Source organism: Cucumis sativus, chromosome 6 (genome assembly GCF_000004075.3).
Source record: "Cucumis sativus cultivar 9930 chromosome 6, Cucumber_9930_V3, whole genome shotgun sequence".
Classification (NCBI taxonomy): domain Eukaryota; kingdom Viridiplantae; phylum Streptophyta; class Magnoliopsida; order Cucurbitales; family Cucurbitaceae; genus Cucumis; species Cucumis sativus.
In genome coordinates this window covers 15,925,845-15,939,533 of record NC_026660.2, presented here as the reverse complement: position 1 = coordinate 15,939,533, position 13,689 = coordinate 15,925,845, and the positions used below count along the sequence as shown (strand labels likewise).

At 40.6% G+C, this 13,689-nt stretch overlaps 1 protein-coding gene and 2 pseudogenes across 1 annotated transcript; 1 reads left to right on the top strand and 2 right to left on the bottom strand.

The window, feature by feature from the left end:
* The window catches only part of LOC116404440, a 64,924-nt pseudogene extending 51,987 nt beyond the window's left edge, over positions 1 to 12,937 (bottom strand).
* Positions 6,747 to 7,600, top strand: LOC116404565 (annotated as a pseudogene).
* Positions 11,141 to 12,360, bottom strand: LOC116404444. The gene is made up of 4 exons (XM_031886831.1): positions 12,082 to 12,360; positions 11,894 to 11,948; positions 11,721 to 11,762; positions 11,141 to 11,614 (listed from the first exon to the last, which is right to left on the bottom strand). The coding sequence occupies exons 1-4, from the start codon at positions 12,091 to 12,093 to the stop codon at positions 11,343 to 11,345; spliced, it is 381 nt and encodes a 126-aa protein (XP_031742691.1). The 5' UTR covers positions 12,094 to 12,360; the 3' UTR covers positions 11,141 to 11,342.
* Positions 12,938 to 13,689: the final 752 nt, after the last annotated feature.

Here is a 13,689-nt window from a genome sequence, read left to right as displayed (position 1 = left end):
TCACCCCCCTCTAGGGTTGCCATACCGATCCAACAGTCACCTCTCAGAATCCATATGATTAAGTGTGCTTAGAAGAGATATATCTAGAAGATTTCACTTATAAAACGTATAGAGCATCGCAATTAAGGACAACAACCTCTCGGTGCCTAATGTTCACACTTGTTCATCTCTCGGTATACAAATGATGGAAGTTATCTCACTAAGGTGGAGTTTGTCGCGAAACTCCCCCTTGCACGTATTAGCCTTATCCTTGCTACTTGCCCTCTCGAGTAGTTGGCGATTGATGTTGGCTAAGCGATGAGCATAGCCTAACTAATGCGACGAGAATTATAAACTAAACTTCTTATCAATAACTTATCGCTAAATTAAGCTACTAATAACACATTGATAAGTGAAAAGTAAAGAAGTATTGAATTGAAAAGGTATAAACATGTAATATATTAAAGAACCAAGCGCATTTTGACCCAACTTGCTTAACTTTTCTACTTCCAACGGGCTATTGTTGCTTCGGCCAAGAGTGAAGAGTTCCCTACAAAAATTTTAATCCTGAAGGAACTCGACGCATTCTAACCTAATTGGCTTAACTCTTCGACTTTCTACGAACTATTTTTGCTTCCCCCAAGAGTTAAAAGTTCCCTACGCAAGTATTGATCCCGAAGGAACCCATCCCATTCTGATCTAATCGCTTCAACTCACCTACTTTCTTCAGAAAATTGTTGCTTTCGCCAAGAGTGAAAAGTTCCCTATGCAAATACTAATATGGAAGGAACCCGATGCATTTCGACCTAACCACCTTATCTTTCCTACTTTTTACGTGTTATTGTGGCTTCGGTCGAGAGTGAAGAGTTTCCTACGAAAGTTTGATCCTGAAGGAACCCGATGCATTATGACTTAATAGGCTTAACTCTCCTACTTTCTACCCGCTATTGTGGCTTTGACCGTGAGTGAAAAGTTCTGATGCAAGTTTTGATCCCAAGCGAACCCAACACATTCTAACCTAACAAGCTTAACTCTCCTACTTTCTACGGGCTATTGTAGCTTCAGGCAAGAGTGAAGAGTTCTCTACACAAGTTCTCTACTTTTTATGGGCTTTTTATTATAAGTGTAAAAAAATAGGTGTATGAATTGGATTGATGAACAATTTTTTGAATTTTTTTTAAGCTTAAAAGGATACTCATGGAACTTTCAATAATTCATCAATATTTTTTAAACAAAACTTTTCAATAGTTGATGATTATTTTTTAAACAAAACTTTAGCAACTTTCATTTAAAACCAAAGACAATGGTATTTTTGAACCGTTTTCGAAAGTTTAAGGGCATCTTTCAACTTTTAAAATGAGACATTTTTGACACAAACCACTAGAGGTATTCTAACACTAACAACACTAACAACACTAACAACCCAGACTACCCATCCCAAATTTCGAGTATTATTACAAAATATGTTTTTTAACTTATGGATATGTTGAATTTTGATAATTTGAAATTTTAGTAATTGATATGTGTTGTAAACAAATTTAAGTATTTAAGTTAATCAAGAATACACTCTATTTACAAGGAGTCCAAGTAGATATTAGTTGTGTTTGAAAAATTATGAAAAAAAGTCCTATTTTTAAAAAAAGTACAATCAAGTGAAATGTTACATAAACTTCGCAACATAGTTAATAAGATAACACAATATTACAAGATTTTGTTTACACATATACATACATATATTGGTGGTTAAAGTAAGATTAGATTTGAATGTAAATTTAACCGAAAGTTATGCCATTCAACTAGAGTAATAAAATAACTAAAGAGCTCAATAAATTACAACAAATGTGATGGTACTTTGACACCGGAAGCTCAACCATTTGAAGGAAAGTTCCAAACAATGGATAAAAGGAAGCATACTAAAACACAAGTAAAACAAGAGGATTATTTTTATTGTCTTCCATTATCTGAGAGTGGAATGCAAACAAAACAATGCAAAAGCACCATTCAAGACATCTGACTAATTTATACAAAGTGTAAATAAGACACCAATACAATGTTGAACATTCTCCAAAACAAGATGCAACATACACATCATTCATTTGGCTATTCAACGGGAATATGTCACGTCCTTTGCCATAATTATTCTTGTTTCATGTTTGCCCACGATGGCAGGACAAGACTTTCAGGTAAAGCAAATCTTGGTTTTCCAATGTCAAAAGGCCTTGGCCGCTTGCAGGTAATACTTAGTTTTCCATTTTCAACCTTAAGGTTACACTTTATGTTTAAATTGTCCATCCGAACATCCTTTTCTTTTTCTTTTTCTTCTTTCCTTCGGGTAATAAACAATAGTGACCTTGAAGAATTAAGAGAATTGGGGTCTTTGGCACTTTTTATCATGGAAAATGGAGGGGAACTAATGTTGCTATAAAATGAGTCAATGATAGGTGTTTTGCTAGGAAGCCTTGTAAACAAGATCGCAAGGTTGTTCACTTTAAGTAATTGGCTTTTCTTTTCTTTTGTTATTCATGTATTTTTTTTTTTTTTTGTTCATTGACTCAGGTCCTTTTTATTGTTTTATACTGTACCAATGAGCAGATTTTTAGAATGAAGCAATTAAGTTTGCTGATTTGCACCACCCAAATGTGGTACTTTTTATGGTGTCGTGCATGATGGGCTTGGGAGATCTGTGGCCACAATAACAGAACATATGGCCAATGGTTCGCTCATAGGTGCTTTGTTGAAGAATGAAAAGTAACAATTGTTCTCATTTGTTTGCTGTTTAATTGGCTATTCTTTTCTTGTTATTTGTGTATTTTTCTTTTTGTTCCTTGACTCAAGTCCTTTTTATTGTTTTTATTGTACCAGTGAGAAGATTTTAGAAGTAACAGAATTTATGGCTAATGGTTCGCTCATAAATGCTTTGTTGAAGAATGAAAAGTAACAATTGTTCTCACTTTTCATATGTTTAATTTAATTTGTTAGAAGTTAGTTGCAGTATAATGTATCTTCATCCTTATATTAAGCATAAAATACAATTGATGCAGGAGTCGTGAAAAGCGGAAGCACCTCTTGATTGCTATGAATGTGGCTTTTGGAATGGAACACCTGAAAGCTTTGTTTACTTTGTCGAGTGCTTCAGCAGAACCAGAAGCCTTGTTTTTATCCGGGTGAACTTTCAGGCACAGTTTCTTATAAGCCCTCTTAATCTCTTGAGCAGAGCTATTTTTCTTCACCCCAAGAATTTTGTAATAGCACTTGGTTGTTTTTATCTGCCTAATCAATTGAACGTGTTCCATAGTGTGATTACGTTCACTATTCAAACCATCTTCACTGCACAGATTCTTAACACTTCCTTCTTATTCTTATCCAAAATCGTACCAACACAACCTTTCAAAAAAAGAAAAAAAAACCTAAACTTCCTGAATTCATTACCTTCAGCCCAATTTCAGATGCAATTCCAACTAGACTGAATAAATACTCAGGATAGAGAAGACCTAAATTAAGGAAAAAGAGAATTCCACAATCAAATTTCGCAACCGTAAGCCAGAGTAAACATCATCATCATCATCATCATCATTGTTAACAATGTATATATAAACGATAGATGAAAAAGGAGGGAAAATGAGAGCCGTGCCTGATAAAAGGAGATTGGCGGCTTCCAAGATGAGGATCTTGATTCGTTCTGAAAACTGAAATCTCACAAGAAATTTGTGAGGTGTTGGTAATGGTCATTCACTGGTGAGCAAGAGAGGAGTTTGACATCTATGAAATGCGTTAGTGACATTTCAGAGGAGAAGGCTTCTTCTCCTTGACTGGCTTGGATGTCTGTTCAAGTGTAGCAAGTTTGGATAAGTTGAGAGAGACAGGTACAGAAATAAGCAAAAGATATGAATGACCATTGAAGCTATTCTACAGCAAGGTGTCAAAAATCAAAAGCAAGAGCTACTAATCTCACCAGCATCATTTCTAAAGCCTTTGGAAGACCAACCAGACGAGGAAGTCGCTGTGTTCCTGAACAAAAAAGAAGCTTGAGATTAGAACACCAAAAGAAAAATCTTAGAAGTTTTCAAAACAGTGGGTTTCTGTTGTTTTCATTATATAATAGACAAATTCATTTCAGCCAATTCAAATACTAGGTTATTGCTAAAAAATCTATATTATCCATCCTCTAAAAATAAGGAATTACATCGTATGCTATCCTATCAAAGGCCCAAGATCCAAATATCAATCCACGAGGGATCCAACTGATAACATAAACTGTTATTTGTTAATAACTTAATCAATTATTTCCAATGTTAAGAGCTTAAGTAGATTGGTGAGATCACAACTGCCCACAGCTTAAAGTAAAGTTCAGTTGGGTGCATATCATTACAGCAGCTCACAGGATTAACTGGTACAAATAAAAATAAGAAAAATACCAAAGTATCAGCGCCATAGACATACCTCCAAAACCTGGAATTAAACCAAGCTGAAGTTCAGGTAATCCTAACTGTGCAGTTTTGGTTGATAATCGTGCATGGCATGCCTACAAACCAAAATAATATAAAATATTTTTAAACAATGATTTTAAAGATTTAATTGTCTACAAGAAGTTCTAAGACATACCATAGCGACCTCTAACCCTCCACCCAAAGCAAGTCCGTCAATAGCAGCAACAGCAGGCTTTCTAGCAGCTGGACGACATAACTAACAATTAATTACTTTCCCAAAACTATCCTTTTCACTCGCTTTTCAAGAGAGTTGGAAGATGAGAGTAAGAATTAAAGAAATTGAGCTGAAATGTACCTTCAAAAATATCAGTGATTACATCAATGGAAATGTAGCCAGGCCGTGGTTCCTCAGCTAAAAGATCATTTAAAAGATGTCAACAAAAGTGTCTAGACTAAATTATGAGACAATGACAATGGGACACAGAGAAATGTAAACCCACCTTTTTTACCTTGCAGTCCAAAATTGTGTCAAAATTTTTTATGGGTATTCATTCAAAGAAAATAGGTATTCATTCAAAGAAAACTCCAAAATTGTGTCAAAAATTTCGAACCATAATTCGTATCAACGATATCTCATATTCATTAAAATTAACTTTGCCACTATTTAAATTACTTAATTTCATGTCAAATATTTACTAATTAGAGTGGATGAAAGTTGAATCAAGACTTTACGTTAAAAGTAATTCACAGTTTAAAATTTTATAAAAATTTACGTAAAACACATTTAAAGCCACGTGTAATGCTCGATATATATGTTTCAAGAAAAAAGAAAGTAGAGGGGAGGCTGAGCTTAGTTTATCCAACAACATTTCCATCCAAGTTTAGTCACGATCACAACAATAAAAAAGCACCTCCAATCACCATAACACCCTCTTCATTGACAGACATTGTATTGATAAGTTTTCTGCTGAGAACTGAGCACAAAAGATACACAATATTGGAATATCAATTATTTTGATTATCTGATGTACTGCTCCAGTCTAAAGGAAATGATACAAAGTTGATAATTACAAAAGCACGAAAATAGGTTCTTATGTAGAATCAAAGGGAAATTATCTAAAAGAACTACACACACGAGTAAAAAATTTATTGAAAGAAACTAATATGACCAAGATATCGGAAGGAAAGATCAGAGGGAGAAAAGGATACAGTTGGTCCATTAAAATGAGCAAACGGTGTTATCATGCCCAGAGAGTTCATGGATTGTACTAGCCCTAGAAGAAAAATCTCGTATCAACCATACTGTCATTTATTTCGTGTCACACTATTCTAGGAAGAAGAAACATGCTCCTACAATTATCATAAATAAATGATACTTCAATTTTCAGGAGCAGAAAACTCAAAGATAACGATTGTTATCTTTTTTTGATAAGAAAATAATAACGATTGTTATCAAAGGGCAAAAACGATGGAACCTATATATGGCCCGCTTCGACAGACCAAAATGGAATTCATTCATATTGAATAATTTTAAAAATAAATACCTTGATTGTACAATCTGCTGAATCAGTACAAAACCACATGTTACTTGGATCAAATGCAAGGGTCCTTACCACCCAAAGTGACCACTTATGACGTATACACCGAAATACACCGAAAGACAAGTGTTGATTTTTATGGGCACGAAGTGGCAAAATATCCCATGCAAGATACACATAATAATTCATATGAGATGTTAAATCATAAATGAGAGAATAATAAAGTCAACAGAAAGAGACATAAAAACGGCCAGAAAGAGACATAAAAGCGGCTCACAGGATTAACTGGTACAAATAAAAATAAGAAAAATACACCAAGTATCAGCGCCATAGACATACCTCCAAAACCTGGAATTAAACCAAGCTGAAGTTCAGGTAATCCTAACTGTGCAGTTTTGGTTGATAATCGTGCATGGCATGCCTACAAACCAAAATAATATAAAATATTTTTAAACAATGATTTTAAAGATTTAATTGTCTACAAGAAGTTCTAAGACATACCATAGCGACCTCTAACCCTCCACCCAAAGCAAGTCCGTCAATAGCAGCAACAGCAGGGCAAAGCCCTCAATAATAAGGGATAGCTCTGACTTTGAAAACCACTTTTCACCTTCCATATTAACCTCTTTGAGCCTTGGACTGATTTATGGAACTTGAATCCTCGATCATTCATGCAATTCCTTCTTTAGGCTTTCTCTTTCCGACTACTTCTAAAAGAAGGCACCCAATAAAGAAGAAAAAGGTCTTGTCATCGAGATCGACCTCTTTCCCGAGGCATTGGAAATCCAGACCGGCTCAGAGAATGGCGCTATTTAGCCCTTCGTTTCGCCAACAAAGAAGTCAGAATCTTTCCCATTCCTTCTTTGCCGAGCCGCCTCTCTTCGCCATTCGAAGTACTACCTCTGCCTCGCAATATTCTTCGCGCCTCCTTTGAAATTCAATAAAGAAAAAAGAAATAGCACTGAGTCTGTGATTTTGCCGGCCGGCCCCGGGGGAGTTTACTCGACCCATTCTCCAGTCTCCCGCACAGAAAAAGTCAGTGTGCGACTCCGTATGAGGACCTCTTTCCCTTCTGCCCACTCTCCGTTCATACGGTTCTCAAAGCAGAGGAGGAAGGGTGGGCTGCAGGTACCACGAGCCTCTGTCCCACACATCTATCCAGAAGCAAAGTGTAGTTCACCGGTTCCACCGAATGCTCCTATCTCTCGCAAAGATCGTGTGAGTGTGCAGTTATGCTTCGGATGCTTCGCCATAGAATAGATCAACCAGTTCCCCTTCTTTTCCGGTGCACTCGCTTTATATCTCCGACACACAAGGAAGGACGCGGTGGGAAGAAAGCAGCCCTAGCCTCTGTCCGACCGATCATTCCGCTGGCATCTTGCATTCACGCCTCCGTTTGACTGCCGCTCGGGATGTAGTTGTAGATACGTTATTCTTAGTGGGTCGTTGGCTCCACCTCTTATCTCCTTCTACGACATGCTGTTGTCGTCGCCATATGGAATATGTAACTTAGTCATCTCTGCCTCGCTGCGGGTCAGCACCTCCGAAAGAAAGGGAGGACTTCATTCAGTGACTCCGCGATCGCCTCTGAACAATCAGAATAAGGTAAAGCTTGAAGATAAGTTTTGTACTCTATTAATTTCTCAGTCCCTCTAGTCGGGTGGGCGCCGGTCTTTCGACCAGATCCCCCTAAAAACCGTACGTGCGGGTCTCCCCGCATGCGGCTCACGCCATTCGAGGTGGCCCAGCCCAGCATGAATTCGCAAATCAATCCTGTAGTTCAATATTGAGACTGCTTGACCTCAGAAGCTAATTCGCGTGTAGGCAGCGCTCTCTCTCGTACCCTTTCAAAGAGATCTATTCATTGAATGGACTTTCTTATCTTTTATAGGAAAGACAAGTCAAGAGGATCAAAGAATTTGAGAAATAGTGGTCCGGTCCGTCCGGAGGACTCAAGGATTCCGCTAAAGTTTACGAAGGTGAAAAGAATATTGAATGAATGAGATTAGGCGCAAAGAATATTGCAGAATATGAATTCCATTAGAACGCTCCTTTTTAGAGTCCTTCGGACGTCCTCAGGCGCAGAAAGCTAAGCTAATATGGATATAAAGAACGACTAAGGACGGAGGACAGGTGCAAAGAATTAAAGGCTCGACTTTCTATTAAGGATCAATGAACATCCATAAATAGCGGGAAGAACTGGTCCGGAGGATTTATCCGTAGGACTCTAAAACGGAGGACCCAAAGAAAGATTAGACATTCACTCTTTTTCCAAGAATTGATGCACTTCCATAAAGATCTTTCGACCAGACATAACCTTGAATGAGGCCTTTGAAAATAGGGGAAAAGCCTTCCATTTCCATCAAATGACCCGGCCTCCCCTGGCTCTTCCACCGTCCGGGCTCCCTTTCCCGCCTATGCTATGCTCCCCCCCGGCGCAGGCCTACCACGCTTCGCGCCTGCAGCGTTTTCGCCAGACGGTCTTTGCCAGTAGTGCCATCCTCCCCGCTGGCTGTATGGGCAGGTTGCCCCTCGCTGCTGCCTGATCTTAGGCTATGGATTATAGGAACGAACAAATGTAGTTGAATGAGACAGCAGGCGGGTTACACGTTCCACTGTGCCGAGATGTGAGGTGCAGGTGGTGATGATCACCGGGTATGCGCGGGAGCCCTTGACAGGCACTCCAGGACCCGCCAACGCTCATTCAAACCCTAGGCTTTTTTCTTGGAGGTCCTCCATTTATCCGACCAGAGGTGTGGATAACGAGGCCACCTTCACAACCTTCTCCCTTCTGTCCTATGTTGTAGTAAGGTAGGGCGGTTCGCTTGAGTAGAAAAACCGCCCCTTAGCCCGGTGCTCATGACGCGCTACGGAACCTTCACCGTGTCGAGGGACCAAGCAGGGCATAGCTAGCGGCATAGGAGCCGACTCGGCGTCAGCGGCTTCGTGCCGCACTGGAGTAATCCAATATGGGGTTCCGCACGTTCCACCACTTCTCCGTTCATTTCCAATACTGATCGTGAAACACCATGAGCAGCAGGATGTTGAGGTCCGGAATTCGAAGTGAAATTTTTATTTGCCTGTTCCTAGTCGTCATGGGAAAGAAAGGAAGAAAGAAGAAAGAGATTATTCCCTCTGAGCTTGTCCAGTACTACCAGTACTCAAAATGCATCTCCTTCGCCCGCGCGCGATAGCTCTACCAGGCGTGGCGCTGGCGTGCAAGCGAAGCGCTATTGGCGGCAATAAATAGCTCACTGAGCGATGATTGATGAAGTCCCTACCTCTTTGATTTTATTTGGGCATTTGTCTCGCAATATTCTTTGCGCCTCTCTTGTTCCAGAGAAAAGGATCATGGCGCCCCAGAACCGTGACATCCAGCAGCAGCATCTCCTTGCATGCGAGAGACAACTATGCCAGCCTCATTCTCGGCTCAGTTATGAAAGAAAGCGGCAGACTCCGATCATTCTTTGAACCTTTGTCAACTCATCTGGAGCTTTGATTTTAGGAGTGGGAATTGAACCGCTTATTTAAGCTATTTAACAGCTTTTTTTCGGAATAATACTTTCAGGAATAAGACTAACTAAGGCGCAAAGTTCGGTTAATTACGGAAAGTCCTCCGGACTACGGATAAATCCTGCGGACTGCGGACTCCGAACCTTGGACCTTTCTTTGATGGTCCTCCGGACGGCTCTTTTCATGATCGGAGCAAAGAATATTGCGGAAAAGAAGAAAGGAGTGCAAGTCATTCATTCTATTAAAAATTAGGAGTCCCTCAATGAACAAGGGGATAGGCGAACCTTTTCCTTTAACCGCTCCGTCGGCCTCTTACTAGTAGGTTCTGCAGAAGGAGGCATAAAAAAAGAATATGATCCTCTTTAGATATTATGTCATTTTTAGAGGAAGAATGAAAGGCGCAAAGAATATATAGAAGAAGGCTGATTACGAGTCCCAACCCCTTATATAAAGGCGTAGGAAAGAGGACAACTCACTCGGTCAAGGGCTAAGAATCGGTTCTTTCCTTCTTCTTCTTTCTCGGCCAATCGCTTCCTTGGCCGGCCGGAAGGAAGACTAAGAGGAAGAATATGGAATTAAGGCTTTCCCCCCAACCCTCGGGGGAGTCAGAGGAAGAGGAATCGGATTAGTGTGCCTATCGGCTTAAGGGGTATCGGACCCGCATACCCTATTCTCCTTTCCCGGATAAAGAAGGAAAAGGCAAAGCCGATACCGAGCCACTATTAGTCCCTCTCGGCCCCTCGGATGTAGGTATCTAGAGGTCTAGATTCTCCTCTTTCCCTGGGTCTTCTCATTCCCCGGCCCTATACTAATCCCTATACTAAGAAGGGCAATTTCCCAGATAAAGAAGGCAAAGGCGATACCGATCCGGAGGATCTTAAGGCTAAGAATCGCTTGCTTTGTCTTAGAATCGGACTGAAATTCTTCTTTTCTTTGTCTTTGTCGGCGAATCGGCCGGCGATTACGTGCTTCGGCCCTTTTAGGAATAAGAGGTCCTGATTATCCTGTCCCTGGGATCTAGTCCCTATTTCCCTCTCCTCCAAGGGGAATGGAATCAAGGCCTAGGATTAGGAGTCCCGACCCCTTATATAAAGGCGTAGGAAAGCGGAGCGGAAACACGCCCATTTTGCGAATTCTTTTTGGGCTCTCAATACAAAGACAATCTTCTGCTTCTTAGAGGCGGTTTCCTCTTACAGAACTCAAGAGCTTTCCCCAAAAGAAAGAAATCCCATTGATTTTCTCGATTTCTCGATTATCGTAAGTAAGCACTGAGCATTCGACTGCCCTCAATTTAGTTGTCGCGCTAAACTTGTACCGAAGCAATACTCCTCATTGCAGTACCCGAGGATGGCATCTAAGGAATCCACCCAAGGCCGGTCTCAGGGAGTTTGAGTCCCACTGGGATGGGTGTCACCGAGGCTCTGACCATCTCAGAGATAATCGAAAAGGTGGAGTCTAGGGGTCTGAACTTTTGGGCCCACTCGCTGGATCCGGGGATGGCATGAGAAAGGAAGATCAAGCGGGAGGTACAGGTTTTGAAGCGACTGGGGGGTCAATTCCAACCTTCGGGCCTGGGGCAAACTTTCGGCCCTTTCAGGTAAGTGGTAGGCCTTAGGCCGCTTACTTAAAAGGGAGGTATATGTCATCGTGTCCAAAAAGGGGTTAGGGGGCAGCGCCCTCCGGTTTACCGTTCAGTTAGATAGAAGAAGGCACTGCCTGTGTGACCAGCTAGCATACTCAGATATGGATGTTTGGGCCCATACTAAGACGAACTAGCGACTACCCACGACCGTGCAAAACGAATACATACGGCCAGAGAGCATGCTATCGAATGCGTCCCCACTCCGCGGTGCCCAATTATAAGGGGTCCAGATGACTATCCATATTAACCCAGAGAATGGACGAAGATTTCATAACTTTTTAGCACCGCTATAATGGCGCAATCGGACCTAGTTCGGTTGAATGGTCGCATTCGATGGCATGGGATCGGTGGGCCAAGATACTCCAAGTGGAATAAGCAAGGTCTTGGTCTGAAGGCTAGCCGGTTCCTGAGAGTAGGCGACATGTGCGTAGCGCTGGGAGCTGAAAGAAGAGGGTAAGGAACCCACATAAGGAGGTCATACGAGAGGTGCGATAAGGGTCGGGGGGGGGTGGTCCCTGAAAAGAGTTGCTCTCTCTCAGCGTCAACAATAGCTATATCCATACCGCGGAAAAGAAGTAAGCCGAGTGGACTAGGACCAATAATCAGAATCAAGGCCCTTACCAGGAGGGAAAATCCTACGGCTGAAGCAATTTGGCCCTCTGTCTGAAAAAGAGAATTCCACAATCAAATTTCGCAACCGTAAGCCAGAGTAAACATCATCATCATCATCATCATCATTGTTAACAATGTATATATAAACGATAGATGAAAAAGGAGGGAAAATGAGAGCGTGCCTGATAAAAGGAGATTGGCGGCTTCCAAGATGAGGATCTTGATTCGTTCTGAAAACTGAAATCTCACAAGAAATTTGTGAGGTGTTGGTAATGGCCATTCAATGGTGAGCAAGAGAGGAGTTTGACATCTATGAAATGCGTTAGTGACATTTCAGAGGAGAAGATGGAGAAAAACAATAGAAAATAACCTGACAGCTCATTTTCTGATAATTGACTTTTGCATCTTGTCGACTGCCTCAACAGCCGTTGACTTTTCGTGGGTTGATTCATACTTTTGAATGTTATAGAGGAGCTCTTTCTAAAGTTGCTAATCGACTGTCCATTTGGTTCTTGTAGTCTTTGAGAACAACTAACCAATAGTTAAAGAATATGTATAAAATGTCAAAGAAATGAGTTTCAACATGTTTAAAAACACTTACAAAGTAGTTCAAACCACGCATTCAATATTTGAAATTAAATTATTTAAGTTTTGGGGTTATGGCCTATGGGTATGGTGGCATGACGTGTGCTGGACTGCATTAGAAGCATAAACTCAATGGCTAAGTGGCTAACGATGATCTGTTGCTTCAGGGAGATGTTCTCAATAACAGCCTGTTACAAGCATACCAAATTGATATCAACGATTGCTACTTTTTGTGGGTGAAGTAAGATGTGGGACTTACCTCAATCACCATATCCACATCTTTGAAACTTTCATAATCAAGGACACCCTTGAGTAGGGAAATGGTTCTTTCAAATTTTTCTGGAGTCATTGTCCCCTTGCGGACTCGGCTTTGTAGATTGGCTAACATGTTTACAATGACAGGTCAAACACAAGCCAGATAGAATATAACAAGAATACAATCAACAGTAGTAAATTCCAGGCTTACCTTTGACTCTGCCAAGCCCGGCCTCCAAAAATTTTTCATTTACTTCTTTAAGAATCACAGGATAGTTGCTAAGAATCAATGCTGTAGCTATCCCAGATCCCATTAATCCCCCACCAATAACAGCAACTTTATTAATACGTCTCGGTGTCAACCCAAGATCAGAAACTCCAGGTACCTGTCATATTTTGAAAAAAAAAGAAGAAATATCAACATAAGAGAAAAGACTAACCTCGTAATGTATTAACAGTGGATGTTGTTTTTTCTATATCCTGAACTTCAGGTTCTGAAATAAAGATTATTTTAAGCGATCATTTATTTTTCAGTAAATCTTCATCGCACACCTTTGTTGTTCCACGCTGAGCAAAAAAAACATGAATCAAGCTTTTACTGGTATCAGCATGCAGTAGTACTTGAAAATCTTCAATCTCCTGCCATAAGCATAAAAAAGAAATTCAGGAAGGTTATTTCATGCTTGGATCTTTCTTTTACTTGAGAAAAAATAGCTGCCTTAGAAATACAACCTTCTGAAGTCCAGCACGGGGACCTGAGACTACACCCGTTTCAACAACATCAATGCAAACCAGTGGGTGCTTGAGATTTGGAGCCTGTTTCCGTACTTGAGCCCTGGCAAATTTAAATATTTCCCTAGCATCAGCAAGAGACTCTAACTTGTTGGTCTTGTGAAGACTGATAATCCATGGTTTTCTCCTCTCTGAGATATCCAGAGCCCATTTGCGAGCAGCACTGATCAACTCTTCACGAGGGACTATGGCGTCCACGAGTCCCAGTGAAAAGGCTTCTTCTCCTTTGACTGGCTTGGATGTCTGTTCAAGTGTAGCAAGTTTGGATAAGTTGAGAGAGACAGGTACAGAAATAAGCAAAAGATATGAATGACCATTGAAGCTATTCTACAGCAAGGTGTCAAAA

Coding starts and splice junctions, on each gene's coding strand:
- LOC116404444 (XM_031886831.1), bottom strand. Junction 11,763..11,893: donor CGCCAATCTCCTTTTATCAG/GCACGCTCTCAT, acceptor TCTCTTTTTCAG/ACAGAGGGCCAAATTGCTTC. Junction 11,615..11,720: donor CCGTAGGATTTTCCCTCCTG/GTAAGGGCCTTG, acceptor AACTCTTTTCAG/GGACCACCCCCCCCCGACCC.